General features: G+C 37.2%; 5 protein-coding genes across 5 annotated transcripts; 3 read left to right on the forward strand and 2 right to left on the reverse strand.

Moving 5' to 3' along the window:
• Nucleotides 1–923: 923 nt before the first annotated feature.
• On the forward strand, nt 924–2,430 carry LOC111803183 (aquaporin PIP2-1-like). The gene is made up of 4 exons (XM_023687473.1): nt 924–1,445; nt 1,519–1,814; nt 1,888–2,028; nt 2,116–2,430. The coding sequence occupies exons 1-4, from the start codon at nt 1,139–1,141 to the stop codon at nt 2,224–2,226; spliced, it is 855 nt and encodes a 284-aa protein (XP_023543241.1). The 5' UTR covers nt 924–1,138; the 3' UTR covers nt 2,227–2,430.
• Nucleotides 2,431–4,173: 1,743 nt separating this feature from the next.
• Nucleotides 4,174–5,616, forward strand: LOC111803098 (aquaporin PIP2-2-like). Its single transcript, XM_023687371.1, has 4 exons — nt 4,174–4,592; nt 4,685–4,980; nt 5,063–5,203; nt 5,297–5,616. The coding sequence occupies exons 1-4, from the start codon at nt 4,295–4,297 to the stop codon at nt 5,414–5,416; spliced, it is 855 nt and encodes a 284-aa protein (XP_023543139.1). The 5' UTR covers nt 4,174–4,294; the 3' UTR covers nt 5,417–5,616.
• A 1,472-nt stretch (nt 5,617–7,088) lies between these two features.
• Nucleotides 7,089–8,191, forward strand: LOC111803674 (aquaporin PIP2-1-like). Its single transcript, XM_023688186.1, has 4 exons — nt 7,089–7,395; nt 7,484–7,779; nt 7,847–7,987; nt 8,072–8,191. The coding sequence occupies exons 1-4, from the start codon at nt 7,089–7,091 to the stop codon at nt 8,189–8,191; spliced, it is 864 nt and encodes a 287-aa protein (XP_023543954.1).
• Nucleotides 8,192–13,564: 5,373 nt separating this feature from the next.
• On the reverse strand, nt 13,565–14,391 carry LOC111804481 (60S ribosomal protein L12-1). The gene has a single exon (XM_023689304.1). The coding sequence runs from the start codon at nt 14,290–14,292 to the stop codon at nt 13,792–13,794; it is 501 nt and encodes a 166-aa protein (XP_023545072.1). The 5' UTR covers nt 14,293–14,391; the 3' UTR covers nt 13,565–13,791.
• Nucleotides 14,392–15,705: 1,314 nt separating this feature from the next.
• Nucleotides 15,706–18,756, reverse strand: LOC111803036 (CASP-like protein 5A2). The gene is made up of 3 exons (XM_023687285.1): nt 18,014–18,756; nt 16,932–17,064; nt 15,706–16,153 (listed from the first exon to the last, which is right to left on the reverse strand). Exons 1-3 carry the CDS (start codon nt 18,226–18,228, stop codon nt 15,962–15,964), a joined length of 540 nt encoding a protein of 179 aa, XP_023543053.1. The 5' UTR covers nt 18,229–18,756; the 3' UTR covers nt 15,706–15,961.
• Nucleotides 18,757–18,860: the final 104 nt, after the last annotated feature.

Below are 18,860 nucleotides of genomic sequence, written 5' to 3' on the forward strand. Positions count from 1 at the left end.
AAGGGGAAATAAAGGAGTGGGCCCAGTTGGAGATGGACGGTGGATATTGATTTGATTGGTCGTTTCAATCATGCCTCACCGACTTACTCGCACGTGACTGTATCCTTCAGCCGGGATTCATCGCCTAATACGTACACCAACTCCACAATATTACAAATAATGAATTATTTTTCATTATTGGACCATTTTATTTTAAGATAATCATAATAATAAATAACAACCACACTTTATTAAACTTTCAATTTATTCTATTTTTTAAAAAATTAAATTACTTATTTAATTCTAAATTGTCCCATTATCCTATACTACATGACAATCTAGCCCTAAGTAGGCGTAAACATGATTTTGACGATTCGTCATACACCCCGTATTGATACAACATAAAATAGTACAGACCTATCTAAGATGAAAGTATGTAAAAAGGTTTGAAAGAAACATACAGCCATAGACAACACGTTCGAATAAGTATGACCAGGACATCCGACATGCGATCATAGACAACACGCTTTGTACAAGCATAACTGTGACATCCTCACTCGTTCAATTGGCTGACGTCTCTGTCAACCGACTCTTCACAAACTCGACAATGTAGGTTGAGATTGACTTCAAATCTCTCAACTCTTGCAATAAATTTTTAATAAATTAACATTCTATCCAATCTAATGTGCAATAGAAATAGATAATGTACTATAATAAACAATAAACAAGTGCTTAAGTTAATAATTACGCACCTAATCCAAATTTTGATATGAAATGGAATAATTAAACCTAAAACATTCGAAGAAGATAGAACACATTAAACCGAAATAATTAAAAGCTTAATATTAATTAATTACCGACTAGTTTCAAAAACCTACCAGAAAGGAAACGACAAGAAAAGCGAAGAAGCGCCGCCCGCTGCCTGTGAGTGGCAGTGAGAGAGCTCACGAAAAGCAACAGAAAAGAACAGAGCAAAATGGGGCGGCGCAAGAACACCATAAACTTTTCATGATCCTCAAATTTCCAGTCTTCAATCCACTCCTCCTTCTCCCACTATAAATATGCATTCCCATTCCTCTGTTTTTCATCCTCAATCTGCAAATTCTGCTCTGTTTTTCGAAGCAATCAGTTTCCCAAATTTAAATTTCTTGTTTGAAGCATGTCGAAGGATATTGAAGCCGGAGGGCGTGGTGGGTTTAGCGGCAAGGATTACCAAGACCCGCCGGCAGCGCCATTGATCGACGCACAGGAGTTTGCTCAGTGGTCATTTTACCGAGCCATTATAGCCGAGTTTGTTGCTACCCTTTTGTTCTTGTATGTCACTGTTCTCACTGTCATTGGGTATAAAGTTCAGAGTGATGTTGACAATGGAGGCCAGATTTGCGGCGGCGTCGGCATTTTGGGCATCGCTTGGGCCTTCGGCGGCATGATTTTTGTACTCGTTTACTGCACCGCCGGTATTTCCGGTGAGTTCAATGAATCAAATAGGGCAAGATTAATTTAATTTTTTGTTACTGAATATTGCTGGGGGATATGCAGGGGGACACATAAATCCGGCGGTGACATTTGGGCTGTTCTTGGCTCGGAAGGTGTCGTTGGTGAGAGCCGTATTATACATGGCGGCGCAGAGTTTGGGCGCCATTTGTGGGTGTGCGTTAGTGAAGGCATTCCAAAACGGCCACTACATTAAGTACGGCGGTGGAGCCAATTCGCTCGCTGACGGTTACAGCTCCGGCACCGGATTAGCCGCCGAGATCATCGGAACCTTCGTTCTCGTTTACACTGTGTTTTCCGCCACCGATCCGAAGAGAAATGCCAGAGACTCCCATGTTCCGGTAAGAAATTTGAAACCCAACAAAACTGATTAGAAAACCAGAAATTAATGGCTTATAAATTCAAAATTTCAAGGTTTTGGCGCCACTCCCAATTGGGTTCGCGGTGTTCATGGTTCACTTAGCCACGATTCCGATCACCGGCACCGGCATCAACCCAGCTAGAAGCTTCGGAGCTGCAGTGGTGTTCAACAAATCCAAGCCATGGGATGATCAAGTACATACAAAATTTTGCTGTTCGTTCTAGATTTGAAGTGATATATAATATATGTATATATATCTAACGTTTGGCATGTTTGAACAGTGGATGTTTTGGGTCGGACCCTTCATCGGAGCTGCCATTGCTGCAATTTACCATCAGTTCATATTAAGAGCAAGCGCCGGCAAGGCTCTGGGATCATTCACAAGCTCCTGATTAATGGGTGCCGCCGCTGTGTTAAATAATCATTTACAAGCTCCTGATTAATGGGCGCCGTCGTGTTAAATAATTGGCAAAAGAAAAATGCCTATTTGGTTTTAGTTTTGCTTTCTGTGTTCTATGTAATTACTTAACATCTCATGATGTTGTTTATATATAAGTACGTATCCAACCATATTAAAAGTAATTAATGAACTTAATTATTGTCTAATTTTATCTTTATGGGTTTGTTTGAATCTTATTAAATATTGTTTTTTTTATAATAAATAAATAGTATTTATTATTTAATATAAAAAACAGGCATCTAGAATTACAAATAATAATAAAATAAAAATTTTATACTTCAAAATTATAATATTCTTTTATAATTTTCATTTTTCAATATAATTTTTATTAAAAAATTTAAAAAATAAATGCTAAATATAATTGACTGAGTTACATATATAAATGAGGAACGAAGTCGAGGTGACTCTGACACCTTATTAGATGAACACGACTCTCCACAATAATATGATATTATCTACTTTTTTGATGTGGGACTTTCATCCAACACCTCCCCTCGAACAAAGTTCGCGATGATTTTAAGGCATGACTTTGATACTATGTTAGATGAACATGACTCTCTTGATATGATATTGTCCACTTTGGAAATACGCTCTTATAACTTTGCTTTGGGCTTCTCTAGAGAGTATTTATTAATTATTAACTCTGATCATTTCCTAAAATAACAGATGTGTGGGACTTTCATCCAATCATACCAACCCAAATAGTATTTCATTATTAATTAAAAAAAAATTAAAATAATTAACATTATCACCTTCACAATTTAATTATTAGTTTTAAACAAACCCATAACTAAAATGTATATATAATTCATCCAACAAAAATAAAATAAAATTATTTTTTAGAAAAAAGAAAGGAAAAAAATTATAAAGACATCCCAACGGCTACCGCCCATCCAAGGATGAACTGACAAACCCTATGATGCACTAAAATTTCATCCATAAAAAAAATGTTTTTAATTGTTTCAATGAGCAATAAAGATTCGACACGTGGATCATCCAGAACCACAAACCTTACAACTTCTATATTTTTCGGGCAATTCCTAGAATTTTCTCCACGTTGAACATTTTGTTGACTGGACCGACCATAAATTTGAGGTTATAATAACATTGATGATTGAATTTTATTACGTGGCACGACGTAATTGGTTCGTAATTTCGACAGTGGTGGACCCTCTCTCAAGATGGACGGTGGTGGTTTATTGTAATATGGATTTCATTTAGTCGGTTCAGTCACTCATCAGCTCTCGCCGACCTCTGTCACACTTATTCCCACGTGACTTATATGACACTAACTTTTTTTTTTTTTTTTTCTCTCTTTTTAATTTTTTTTTAGCTTCGAAAATGTATTTTTGGTTCTTCCGGTGAGTTCTAGACACAACAAATCTCCTTAATGATAGGACGAAGAATAATCCTTCATAGTCATAGGACTGAAGCCCATTGAGCCATTAATCACGCTCTACTCACTGGGTAGTGGTTCATTTACTTCTTATCTCTTTAGAACTCAAGGACACAATTGTATAACCTATAGAACAAATCATATTCAAGTAAGGTCGTGTAACTGTGTCCTTGAGTTACGAGGAGACAAGAACCAAAGTCGAGTGAATGAACTACTGTCTTGTGACTAAAACATGATTATTGGCTGAACGGGCTTAAGTCCAACGATGGTAGAGAATCGTTCTCGACAGATTGTTTGGTTGGAATGGTTGTCTACTTTGAACATAAACCCAACAAGAATTGGTAGAAGATAATGTTTATTATATGGATGATGTAATAATTACTGGAATGGGGTCGGCAAAATGGGGCGGCGAGAAAATTCCATAAGAAAATTGAATTAATTATAATCTATAGCCATCACTGATCAATTCAGGTTTCGAACCCTCGAATATAAATCCCCCACTTGATCCCTAACCTTCATCACTCCCTTCTGCAGCTCCTCTGCTTTCAAATCCCAATTCCTTCCTCCATTTCTTCTTCAACTTTACCCACAAGGTGCAGCAGCCATGTCTAAGGATCTCGAAGCCGGTGGGTTCGCTACCAAGGACTACCAAGACCCACCACCAGCACCGTTGATCGACGCCGACGAGTTCACTCAATGGTCTTTTTACAGAGCCATCATCGCCGAGTTCGTCGCCACGCTTTTGTTCTTGTACGTCACTGTTCTCACTGTCATTGGCTACAGTAACCAGTCCGACATAAAAAACGGCGGCCAAATCTGCGGCGGGGTCGGCATTCTTGGCATCGCTTGGGCATTCGGCGGCATGATTTTCGTCCTCGTTTACTGTACCGCTGGAATTTCCGGTGAGTTTAGTTTTCTTATTTTGCTCTGTTTCTCTCTCTCTGTTAACTCTGTCCGTTGGTAAAAAAGTTGCCTTTTTTGTTGAACTTTGCAGGAGGGCACATTAACCCGGCGGTGACTTTTGGGTTGTTTTTGGCTCGGAAAGTGTCTTTGGTTAGAGCAGTTCTTTACATGGCGGCTCAATGTTTGGGCGCCATTTGTGGGTGTGCTTTAGTGAAATCGTTCCAGAAGGCTCATTACAGTGAGTACGGCGGTGGAGCCAATTCACTCGCCGATGGCTACAGCACCGGCACCGGCTTAGCCGCAGAAATCATCGGAACTTTCGTTCTTGTTTACACCGTCTTCTCCGCCACCGATCCCAAGAGGAATGCCAGAGATTCTCACGTTCCTGTAAGTTCATTTAATGCCTCAAATTGAGTTCAGCTGGGAGCTTAATCCATTAAACTAAACTTTTTCCAACTAAAAATTGAAGGTTTTGGCGCCACTCCCAATTGGGTTCGCGGTGTTTATGGTTCATTTGGCCACCATTCCGATCACCGGCACCGGCATCAACCCAGCTCGAAGCTTTGGAGCCGCCGTGATCTTTAACAAAGACAAGCCATGGGATGACCAGGTAACTAACTTCATATTTTCCCCTAATCCTGCTCTATTATAAGATTGTTTTCTGTAATTGAAGCTTATTTGTTTTTGTTTTGTGTTTGAGCAGTGGATCTTTTGGGTTGGCCCCTTCATTGGAGCTGCCATTGCTGCAATTTATCACCAAATCATACTGAGAGCAGGGGCAGTTAAAGCTCTGGGATCGTTCAGAAGTTCCACCTCCGTTTAAATCTAATAATACAAATCTCTGTTGTTCTGCGTTTGGGGCCAAAACAAGTGTGAATTTTCTTTACCCAAATTCCCCAAGGCACTGGTTTTTATGTGTGCCTTCTATCCATCAATCCAATTGCTGTATTTTCTTTACCTTTTCCTCTGTTTTTGGCCTCCAATTATGTAATTGTCTATGTTTTAATGCAAAGTTCGATCCAATCAACTGGGTCATGCCTATAATTATAATCATATAATGTGTTACCGTGTGAGACCACGCCTAGATTAAAGAGAGGAATAAATGCTAGCGAGAGAGGAACGAGTGCTAGCGAGAGCGCTTGACTCAAAAGATGGGTGGATTGTGAGATCTCACATCGATTAGAGAAAGAAACGAGTACGACACTAGGTCACCAAGGGGTGGATTGTGAAATTTCACGTTGGTTGGAAGAGAGAAAGAAACATTCAATGTGGAAACCTCCCCTACCAGACACATTTTGAAAACCTTAGAAGAGGCTATTACACTATTTCTCATATATTTTATGCAAAAGTATATAATTTTTTTCATATCCATAAAGAAAATTTTGACCAAGTTATTCGTTAATGTCAAATAGATTTTCATGTCATTATCAGACTTCACGAGAATCAAACATGATTATAAATGTCATATATGGGTTGGGTTGAAGTGTTTTTCAGACTCAAATCAATTATTTAGATCGTAAACTTTTGCTTACCATTGTAAAATTTTAATAAAACAATTCTAAACCCTAAACCCAAACCCCAAATCCTAAAATTAAGCCCTAAACCCTAAACCGTTTTTAGTTCTTCCACAAATTCAAAAGTCTTGTAAATATATACTTTTGCTCAACATATTCATATGAAGAATAACTTATGAATACTTTATCAATCAAAAATTGACACTAAATTAATAAAAAAAAAAAATTCTTGAATTATTACTTTATCTAAAAAAAAATATCCCAAAGTTACTTAATTTAAAAATATATTTAATATTTAGTTTTTATTTTATTTTAAAAATATTTAAAAAAAAATACATTTTTAAAATGGTAAATATATTTTTATGGTTAGAAAATGTAAATTTATTTAGAAATAACTTAGTTTCAAGAAAAAGTAAACTTTATTAAAAACAAAAATCAAAATTTTTAAAGTTGTAAGGAAATTTTTAAAATTTTATTTTATAAACCAAAATTACATCCAAAATTAATATTTTTGAAATAGTTGAATGGTATTATTGAGAATTGTTGCATATATTACTAACTGTTTTATTTTTCATAATTATTATTATTTTTTCTTTCTAAATAATAGATGGCATGCAAATGGGGCATGATTTTTCGTAAGAAGGAAGAAACGTGGCATGAATCTTGCATCAAAATAATTATAATTAATTATTATTATTTCCTTGTTAAATAATAGGTGGCATGTAAATGGGGACATATTTGTAAATGAACCTCAAAATATTGATTTCTAATTATAGCAAATAAATTAGGAAACAAAATCAAATATGCTTCCCTAAGATTCAATTCATACAATCCCGATAAAGTAGAACTAATATTGTTATTTTGAAAATCTAGGATTTTTTATTTTTTTTATTTTTTTTAGCTTTAAATATATCACCAATTCAATCTTTGAAGCACTACCTTCCAACACAACTCTCCTCTGCTTCCAAGACAGCAGGAGCAATGTCGTCCAACAGTGTCTTTGAGCGCAGAAGCAATGGTGGGTTGGCCGCCACCGCCAAGGACTACCAAGACCCGCCGCCCGCTCCGTTCATCGACGCCGGGGAGTTCACTCAGTGGTCATTTTACAGAGCTATCACCGTCGAATTCGTCGCCACGCTTCTGTTCTTGTACATTCTTGTTCTCACTGTGATTGGCTATGACACCCAGTCCGCCACCAATGTCTGCGGCGGTGTCGGCGTTTTGGGCATTGCCTGGGCCGTCGGTGGAATGATCTTCGTTCTCGTTTACTGCACCGCTGGAATTTCAGGCGAGTTTAGTTTTCTTCTCTTGCTCTGTTTTTTTCCCCTTTCTCTCTGTTTACTCTGTCCGATTACCCTTTTGGTTGAACCATACAGGAGGGCATATTAACCCGGCGGTGACATTTGGGCTGTTCTTGGCTCGAAAAATCTCCCTAATCAGAGCTGTGTTTTACATTATGGCTCAATGTTTGGGCGCCATTTGTGGGTGTGCGTTGGCTAAATCATTCCAGAAGGGTTATTACGTTCGCTACAGAGGTGGAACCAATATACTCGCCGATGGGTACAGCATCACCACCGGCTTAGCCGCAGAGATCGCCGGAACTTTCATTCTTGTTTACACCGTCTTCTCCGCCACCGACCCCAAGAGAAACGCCAGAGATTCTCACGTCCCTGTAAGTCAGTTAGTTTTGAGTTTTGTTTGGGTTTACCATTGAACTAATTTCGTCTCAAAATTTCAAGGTTTTGGCGCCACTCCCAATTGGATTCGCGGTGTTTATAGTTCATTTAGCCACCATTCCGATCACCGGCACCGGCATCAACCCAGCTCGAAGCTTTGGAGCTGCAGTGATCTATAACAGAACGGAGGCCTGGGATCATCATGTAACTTTCTTCCCCAACTTTTCTGTTTAACCATTTAGATCTCTGTTTTACAGATCGTCTCTGATGTTTGGTTGTTTTGAACAGTGGATCTTTTGGGTTGGGCCGTTCGTCGGAGCTGCCATTGCTGCAATTTATCATCAAGTCATAATTAGAGCAGGAGCTGTTAAAGCTCTTGGATCATTCAAAACTTCCTCCGCCCTATAAATCTTATCCAAATCTCGTTTCTAGGATCAAAATGAAAAATATGTTCTTTACTTTTGCTTATGTCTCTGTTTTCCACTTCCAATTATGTAATTCCGAGTTCATTTTTGTGCTAAACTACGTTTTAATCTTGTTTAATCGAGACTTTTAGTTGTAGTTTTGTTTATGATGTCTGAAAAGTCTGAGTTGAATCAAATTCATAAAGATTTCATTTAGTTGAATTGAATCTAACCCATAATTTCATAACTCATCTCAACTTTGGAGTTGGATCTGAAATTGATAATAATTTGGGACAGAAAAAACGAAGCAAATCATGAATATTTGATATAATCCAATTCATGACACAGTATATATACACATATATACATAGTTATATTTACAAAAAGAGAAGTTTTTGAAGTAATATGTACATCAACGTTGTGATAATGGATAAACTAAAGGAGCTGGTTATGAAGAAGAACAGCTGCCAAGATGTGTCCGACAAGAAACTGCCAAGATCCGGTGGGGGTGAGGAGTTTAGGAGTCTTGATCGTACTGATCCTCTGGGGTTTCTTCTGTGATGGGTTCCAACGAAGGAACTGTGGAGGGTTTGTTGGGAGAAATGATGGGAGATGGAGCAACTTCATTGATCAAACCCCTCAAGTTTCTTATTGATTTCTTCCCCATTTTCCACCTCAAATTTCTCTGCAACTTTCTTTTGTTTGTGTTTGATTTGTATGAACCGATTTGTTTGGTTTTCCTTGTGTTTGTGTTTTTGTGTTTGTGTTTGTGTTTGGGTCTGTTATATAGTGAAATGAAATGGAAAGAGGCGTGGGGGAAACGATTGGATGGCAGCCTGCATATTGCCTCTTACTATTTTTTAACTTTTTATGGATCCTTTTATGGTATCCTTTAACTTCCTCTTTACCTAATATGGGTGCCTTTGCAACAGCCCCACGAGTTCGGTCCCAAGGTGCAATTAGGCCAGTTACACCTCCATTTGTAACAACATAAGCCCATTACTAGCGATATTGTATTCTTTGGACTTTTCGACAATATTTTAAAACATCTGCTGTTAGAAAATTTTTTTGTTGTAAGTTCTGATGAAGAATAAGTTCATGATTGTCATTTATTTGGTTCATAACTCTAATTTGAGAGAGGGAGGGAGAGAGGCTCCCAAGATGTTGATGAACATGGTCCCGATGAAATGGTGTCCAAACGAGGAAAATAAGAACTCCACTTAGGGAGTTCTTATTTTCTTACCTCCCTTTTGACCTCAATAATTAATATTTTTAGGAAATGGAAGAATTTTCTTAGATGAACTAGTTGAATTCGTAAAAATTAAATCTTTAAATCGGTCTATAGCTAAGTTTAATTACTAGTTTAGTCCCTGCAAAAAGATGTTTTGATTTAAGGTTCATTTATTGTTTATCCCGAAAATCCTATTTTGATCGATCTAAAATAATTTAGAATTAAGAAATAAGATTGGAAAAGGGTGACACGGAAAATAGCTATTACTCATCTTTACCCTTGGCCATGAACTTCCCTAAACCCTAAACCCTAACTCCTAAACCCCAAAACCAAAAGCCAAAAGCCCAAACCCCCAAACCCTAAACCCTAAAACAGTCTCTACATTTTAAAACCCCTAAACCCTAAACTCTAAAACAGTCTCTACATTTTAAAACCCCTAAACCATAAACCCTAAACCCAAAACTCTAAACCCTAAACGGTACATTTTAAAATTTGTATTTGTATGATCTATGAACTTTCAAAACTAATGCATCCTTGACAAATTTAATTTTTTTTAAGAAAAATTAATTGATCTTTTTAATATAAAATTAAAATTTTAGGTTTAGTGGAAACTCGAATTCCCAATGATATGTTTGGGGTTTAGTGTCAATTGTATGCAAGCTCCAATTCGAAAGTGAAGGGTCTAAGAGACCTAGCCTAAAGAATAACCCGAAGATAACAAAATATGCTAGGAAAGATTTGACAAACTTGTAAGTAGTAGCATCTCGGATTGAAACTTATTAGAATTGGAACATATCAATTACTATATCTCGTAAAATTAGAGCACTCTTTTTATTTTGTTTTTTTTTTAAATATTATTTAAAAGCAAGTCATAAACGAGGGAGTAAATGCCCATTCAAACATGAAGGTTCTCTAAGCCTCTAAGCCTATTATTAACGGAATATGAATCCGATGTATCCATTATGGTTATTTCATATCCTCCTTTTTCTTTTCGTATTATTTTACTTACTATACCTGCTGTAACATTATAAACATTATTACTACTTGTACTCTCGTTAGATAAATATGACCCCTTCCAATCCGACCCCTTCCACATTATTACTATGGGAATGTTTTAAAAAGTGAACATGGCCCGGAAAAAAGGGGAAAAAGGTAATTTCACTACCTACCAAGAATTTTTCTAGTGAGACTACATGAAATTTTCGATATACTCGTGAAGACTATTCCGAAGCAAGCAACTTTCAGCATAAAATGTCTAAAAGCTTTATTTAGACCCGTTTTATAATTATTTAATTTTTTATTTAATACTGCATTTCATCATTTTCTTCTACTTGATCCTCCAAAATAAAATTGAATAAAACCTAAAGAGAAACAAGCAAGAATAAGAAGGCTCAAATTTTATAATTGAATAGATATTACACCTATGCAAACTACAGTTCTAAAATGGGCAGAATAGAGAGAGAGAAGGAAAGAAAAGACTACGACCCTTCTTTCTCATTGCAATCCTCTGTTTCTTCCTCTTCTGTAATGGTCTCCAAAGCAGGGCACACAGACGCCCTGTTTGGGAGAACATACAAAGCTGGTGCTTTCTCCATCCAACTCAGAATCTGAACCTTCTCACACATTGTTTTAAACCCAGAAATGAAGCTTGATCCTATCTCGGAACCGGAACTCTTAACGATCGGCTGACGGAGCTCTGGTTCTGAGAGAAGGGTGAAGATGATCGGGGCTTTGATGGGGGAAGTGGGGAGTGGGAGTTCTTACTTATAAAAAGGGGTAAAACCGAGTGGGTCAACAAACCAAACCACATGGGAAGTAATCAATTACGCCCATGGCTTTCATCACATGTGAAAAAGATTTGTTTTTCTTCCACATACAAACTCTGCTCAATAAACTACACCATGTGAAACAACATAATGGGAACGGAATGACCTGGAATTCCAACAATATTGGGGGTTGTTGGCTCGGTTTGGGAGAAAATGTTTATTAAATACAACCTTTTTCCCCATCATCTTTACACTTGTTTTGTTCTGCGATGCTTCAATCTCTTTAGAACCTGCGAGTGAAATCAGCCATTGCAACAGTTGCATTTCAAACAGAGATGCAAGGCATACGATCAGATCATCTGAATCGGATTTCTATTCACAAGAAAAGGATTGAAACTATGAGAACTAGTAATGAATAAATAGAAAAGGGAACTGAAACTGCAAAAACTAATGAATGAAATGGGTTCATGAATCCTCATCATATTCCTCTGCAACATCTTCTTCGACAATGGGTTCCAACGATGGGATGGTAGAGGGTTTCGGTCGGTAAGTGATGAGAATTGGAGCAACCTCAACCCAAGAACTCAATTTCATGACGTTCTTCGCCATTGGTGGAGTTCCTAGGGAATGAGGGAAATTGCAAAGCTTTCTAATTTATTTCAATCTTCCCTCTTCCTCCTCTACAAGTAGAGAGAGAGAGATTGGATACTTCTTTCTAGTGATATCAAAACAAATGACAATTCACTCTTCTAATATACGATGGAAGAAACCCAACTGGGAATTGAGTTTGTTACGAAGATGGAGGTGGTTCACACAGGCAGATGAAGGGAAGGTAAACGGAAGCACAGAAAAATAAGGAAAGCAACTGCTTAATATGGTAAAAACTGAATGAAAGGTGATTTTTAGATGCACGTGGAAGAATGCAGAGGAATGGTCAGAAATAGAAAGCTCAAAAACAGTATCTAACTCCTATTTCTAGCGGTTCTTGTTTGAGAGAAACAACAAAGGCCACAGATATCAGAATTACCAAAAAAACTAGAAACACTTTCGGGATGTGCGCTTTAGTTTCAATGGTTTAAAAGGTTCTATTCCAAATGAAGAAACCAATGCACAGGGAGAACTTAAAACTACTCCTTCTAGGTCACTACAAAGTAGTTGACTTCAATGATCTTATTCTTAATAGTATGCAGTGGTAGGAAGGATCAAGAAGGAAATACTCGAAGCGTTTATCCAAGCAGAAATCACCATACAGATTTGACTCAAAATCCTGAAAGACAGCATGCAAGTTACTCAAAATCCAGTATTCTACATAGATATAGACGAAAAGAAACTACAAGCAGCAAACGAACATATCTATGAATCAATATCATTAACTAAATAAATTAAAGATAACCATTGATGTCTTTAAGAGGCAACTGATTACATGATTCACAGTTACTATTTGTTCAGAATGCAGCCAATCTAGTTTGCTACACCAATCCATAGTTCCTGAAGAATTAAGAAATTTCCTGAAAAGATTGATCGGCATAACCAAACAAATTATGAACTGCCCCAGTATATTGATGGAAAGATAAAAGATTCTATAAAGTGTCCTTCGAGGAGTGACTAAACATTCAAGAATAAAGGTCAAACACACACAAAAAAGAAAAATTAAATAAAAAAATTCAGGACGACAAAATAGCAACTAATGATGTCAACCAAATCAACATTAATAGTAAATCGTGGTTTAACAGCTTCATCATGCCAAAAAATAACCTTAGTTCCAAGTCTAAAGAGGTTAGGAAAATAAGTATTTATCAGTTCTTCAACAGTACAAAAAATTCCAGATATGTGACTTCTTTTTGTAATATCTAGAAATATGTTTTTCAGATGAGTAAATGCACAAGCACTTCACTAGCAAAAGAAAATAAAGGGGACAACAAGCTCACAGATTGGGCTACATTTTGATGATTCAAAATGTCAGAGCTGTCTCATTAAATTACCCCATGTAAGACGAAGAGACCTACTTCTACCCCATTTTGGACAACATACACATCATAACGCCGTCACTGCACAGTTCAACGCAACTTAATGGGCATATGAAAAATAATAAAATGTAGTTCGATAATCTAGGACCAAACTTCACAAGATTTACCCAGATGCTTAAAAATGATTACGGACTTAAGAGAGTCAACAGACAGATCGCAGGACCAATTCATCTGGAATATATTGTTTCCAATGAGGAAATATGATGCACAGACGAATTACAAGCAACACAAAGAATGCTAAATAATAACGCGACCACTAATTCAAGATCAATGAATAAACAAAAATGAAAACGCCTCCAGAAAGAAAACTTATGACCTGCGTTCAGATTAACGAAGGAATCATAAAAGGGATATTCTCAATAATACAACCGGAAATGCAACGATTTGAATAAAAACAAAGAGTCCAAACTTCAATTCAAAATGGAACCACAATGCTTTCATCCGAAATGAAATGAAACAACTTCCAACATTAAATAAATCCTTGTATCCGTAGATAGTCATTTGAAGAGAGTAAAAAGAGACATATTTAAATATTCAAAACTGAAACTACAAAATAAGTTCGAAGGCGAAAAATTCACTCTCAATTCTGGGGAATTTCAACATCCCCATCAGTAATTTCCTGCTGCAAATCCTTCGGGTCCTTACCGTCGACCGTACAGCCAACAGAAACGCAAGTACCGAGTATCTCCTTGACGGTTCCACTGAGATCCTTAGCCATAGACCTGGGGCTCATAACCCTAGCGATCTCAATCACATCATCAAGCGAGATATTACCATTGTGCTTGATGTTCTTGGTCTTCTTTCGATCACGCTCAGGCTCCTTGAGGGCCTTGATGACCAAAGCAGCAGCAGATGGCACCACCGAGACCTTGGCTTGACGGTTCTGCACAGTGAGCTTGACAGTGACCCTGAGACCCTTCCATTCCTTGGCCGTCTCCTTGGCAATGTCTTCTCCGATCTTCTTAGGGGAGAGACCTAGAGGACCGATTTTAGGAGCGAGAGAACTGGCCGCTCCGACCTCACCTCCAGTAACTCGGACGAAAACATCGACAACCTGAGAAGGATCGAACTTGGGCGGCATAATTGAATAATAGGATTAGTTGAATTGAATTTCTGAGTTCAGAGGCGACGGGCGGAGGCGAAGATCGAACTTCAAAGACAGAGTAAGGATGTGAAGGAACGAATAAAAGCTAGGGTTTTACAGATTGGGAGTCGTGAAATTACTCATTTCTCCTTTTTCATCCCGCTATCACTTACGTTTTGGGCTTTATGGCCCATTTTTCTTTTTCTCCCCCAGAAAGGGCCCATTATTAAGGCTATCGATTTTGTTTTTGTTTTTTTTTTTTCTTTTAAGTCACAATTTAAACTTTTAAAAATTAATTTTTCTTAGTTTTCAAATCTTGTTTTGTTTACAAGTTTAGTATTCATAAATAATAATAAAAAACAAACAATTTTTTAAAATAATGCTCATAATTTTTAAATATAACTCTTTTAACTCTTCTAATGAAAAATTTTCAAAAACAAAAACAACTTTTTCGAAATTATTGTTTTTATTTTTAAAATTTAGCTTCAATTTTGAAACATACATAAAAATAAAAACAAATAAAAGAAACCAATCCATGAAATAAGTGTTAACAAAAAAAAAAAAAAAAATTAAAATTAAAATTAAAATTTTGATGTTGATATCAAAATTTTGATTCATAAATTTCATTTTTCACTTTACTTACAGCACTTCCACATTTTTCCAGATTTTTCAAGTAATCAAAACTACAAACTAGTTATCTTCAATGAGAGTGTAGTTAATGTAAATAAATTAGTCTTGCAAGTAAAAAGTTAAAAGTTCAAATCAACATTTGTTGTACTAAAAAAAAATAGTCTTCATTTTGGAGACAACAGAAGCTATTTGGTTGGGTCAGTTCTCAGCTCATATGCAGTATGTCGTAGCAAAAATTTTCCATATGACCAAACAATTTAGCTAAATTAGCTCTTACAGAGGACACTCGTTGCCTTGTTGTCAATCATCTCAATCAATTGATCAAATTGCATCATTTTTTTTTTTTATAGAAAAAAAAAACATATATAAAATGGACACAAACACGAAACTGTGACAACAATACTTCTCTCTAATCTCTATCTCTTGAGTATTGAAACTTTGACAAGTTTAAGGTAGCTTTGTGGGATAGATAATATATATATGGTGGGAAGGGAATTGCATGATATTAATTTCGAGACCCAAAGAGATGAAGTACCCACCGTTGTTCACCTGCCCTTTAGCAGAAATATGGAGAAAAAAGAACAGCATCAACAAATTCACTTGTTCGTTTTGTATGTGAGATCCTGATTTACCTAAACATAACTCAACTAGTTAAGTAATACGAGAACAATCAAGTCTAAACTACCCCACTCACACTTTTTGTTGAACTCAAAATAAAAATAAAAATAAAAAAACCTAATTTTGTAGTCTTGTTGACTTGGCCCTTCAACTATTTGGAAAGAAATCCCAGAAAGATGAGAGTTGGATTATGATGATAGTGAGAATTTAAGGCTAGACTTGCCTCATCTATGAGGGAAAGAGATTGGTAAAATGAAGTGATTTTATTCACTCATTATTATCTCAATTCTCAATCAAACCCATCAAAAACCTACACGTGTACATCAAAATTTCCAAATTTGCACGGTATAATTTAGAAACAAAAAAGTAGCTTGTGAGACAATAACTAAAAAGAAGCTAACTTTCTCCCTATGGAATCTCACCGAGAAGCTAAAGACCAAAAGTTCAAGAGAAATGAAGGTGAAACAGCAAACCAGCTAATGAAGGCCAGTGCAGTTGCGGACTCGAATTGCGCACAGTGGTTCACGCCACACTTGTTAAGATCGTTGCCTATGAGAACAGTAATCCCAGCTGATGAGCATGCAGCAGAAAATGTAAGGGTGGATGTAATCTGCAGGAAGACACAGTTCGTTGTCTATATCCACGATTATAATTGCTAATTGAACTTAAGAAATTGAATAAACTAAAGTTATATTGGTTTAACAAATTGATTCAAATATAAGAATCAATATCATACTATATTATGATTACCAAAGAGTAATAACATATCAGGCTCATTCCTTCGTATTGGTAGACTCAGCATTCCATTGGGATGCTTTTTCTATTACAACTCACAAATAGGCGAACCCAATAATTAAACAAACAAAAAGATTCTCTTTGAGTGAGATTCCATTTCGATTAGAAAGAAGAACGAGCACTAGTGAGGACGCTGGACTCCAAAGGGGTGGATCGTGAGATCCCATATCGATTGGAGAGGGGAACGAGTGCCAGCAAGGACGCTGGGCCTCGAAGGGGGTGAATTGTGAGATCTCACATCGGTTGGAGAGGAGAACGACACATTTTTTATAAAAGGTGTGGAAACCTCTCCCTAATAGACGCGTTTTGAAAACCTTGGAGGGAAGCCCGAAAGGAAAAGCCCAAAGAGGACAATATCTACTAGCGGTGGGCTTGGACGGTTACACATGGATTCTCATTTCTCATTGTTGATTTTTGCGTTCTTGCAAACCAAGCATAAGCATAGTATCCAATAAAAACTAGATGTCAATCTCAGAATTTTATGAAAACCGTGTGACTTCAACAAGCTCCTGGATTGCACATCACGTATCAGACTACAAATCTAAGATGCATGCAGATCTAATATGTGTGTTTGGCATACAAATTATTCTTACCGCATCACCAATGGTGAATAAACCAACTATTGAGCAGTTTTGCAAGCTTCGTCTGACTAACAAGGCATATGCATCAACTACTGCCAATGAAAAGCTCCACAAACATTGCAAGCCAGCAGCAGCAACAAGATATCTGAGATAAATGATAGACCATTATATTTGCATACGAACAATTGAACACAAAGTTGATGGCTCAAACATACAAGATATCTAAAAATCACAAGTTTTGATCATGAATAACATTCTCCAACAGAACAAACTTCTTCGTAAGAGAAACAACTAATCAGTTTTCGGTGTCTTAAAGAAAAGTGCTAGAGCAGAAAATGAGATACCTTCCGAACTTTCAAAAACCAACCAACGTTGCAAAAAACTCCGGTTGGTATTAATAGAATGATGAAAATTACCAACGAAAAATTCTTGATCACAAGCAGTGTTGTTGAACTGACATGAAACGTATAGAAAATATTTTCATCGAAAATTTGAACTTGATCATGAGCTGAATAATCGACCAACAGCTATTTGCTGAAAGAAAATAGTGATTTCAATAGTGTTTTTCTTATCCACTCTGTGGGGAAAATAATACAGCACTAACAATAATAAATCCCTCGAATACTCAAACAAAAACTCAACGACACAAGACTCTTGATTTCCTTCTTGTTGAACACGCTCAAATTTAAGGCGACAACTTTTCTACATGTCTATATCCACTTCCCTCTGTACCCGAGGGCTATATCGCGACTCACAACACATTGAAAACGCTAGACCTCGGCGATAGTGTAATACAAGTTGTTGCTATCACCATCAACAGAGGTTAGGGTCCATCCCTAAGAATATTGGACAGGAAGTCAATTACCAAAGAACTGTTCTTGAGCAGAATCATTGGCAAGAAAAGACGAAAAAACACGCGTTCTTAATGGATAAAATATTCTGAACGACGTCGAAATCACGCTAAATATATCTAAACTTATCCAGCATCCTAGTTTCAGCTCATTGATTCTGTAACGTGGAGATTATCACAAACAAAACATCGAAAAGTTACACAGAGCCGGACACTATGAGACAAAAATTGAAGAATTACGTACCGAAACGCCGTGACGGAAGGGAAATCACTAGTGGTGGCCATAACACACAGAGAAACTGCAGCAAATATGAACTGAAGGAGACGAAGTGCAAGTCCACCTGTTGTACCAGGCATACCCTGCACATCCTTCATCCTAACTCTCGGCCCATTGTGTACCGCTCCTTCCGTTAGTGGTGGCGCCTCAACTGGATGCACCGAAGGCCGGCTCACGTTCATCACGTTCCACGGCGATCTAACTGTTCAAACACTAAGCTGAAACAAAAGTTCTTTCGCGTTCATTCCATTATTCAGAACCCTAATCGGTCGCAGCCGAGCCAACACAGCACAGAGAGAAAGATGAAGAAGTATAGCTACTCAGTTGAAGGCCGTATAATCTATTCAATCAAAGAGCGAGTGGAAGATCCGAAGTCCATGAAATCGTCATCGACGCCTCCATCGAAAACAGATACCGGCCACCACTTTTAGTAAGGAAACGAGTAAGCACCGAGAAAGGGGAAGCAGCAGCCACGGCCAGAGGTGAGGAAGAATTTCGAATGGGCCGCACATGGGCCGACCCATTTCAAATTTCTGAAAAGCTTATTGGGTTAAATATATAATGGGCCCATCTCTTCAATTTCCAAAAACAAATGCGACATGTCGCTTTCTTAGTCAGGAACGAGATCAGTGTCGGCATAGTTATGCGTTGGGATGTCGGTCAAGACCGTGGATTTTAAGTTGGCAACAAAATGTGGGGCCCACCGCACGGGTAACGTTTCGGATGCCAATAAATTATATAATAATACCATTTCCCGTCACCACCTTTTTTGTTTTTAATAATAAATAAATATTAGTTTCATCAAATTCAACCT

This window comes from Cucurbita pepo, chromosome LG10, assembly GCF_002806865.2.
Source record: "Cucurbita pepo subsp. pepo cultivar mu-cu-16 chromosome LG10, ASM280686v2, whole genome shotgun sequence".
Lineage (NCBI taxonomy): Eukaryota > Viridiplantae > Streptophyta > Magnoliopsida > Cucurbitales > Cucurbitaceae > Cucurbita > Cucurbita pepo.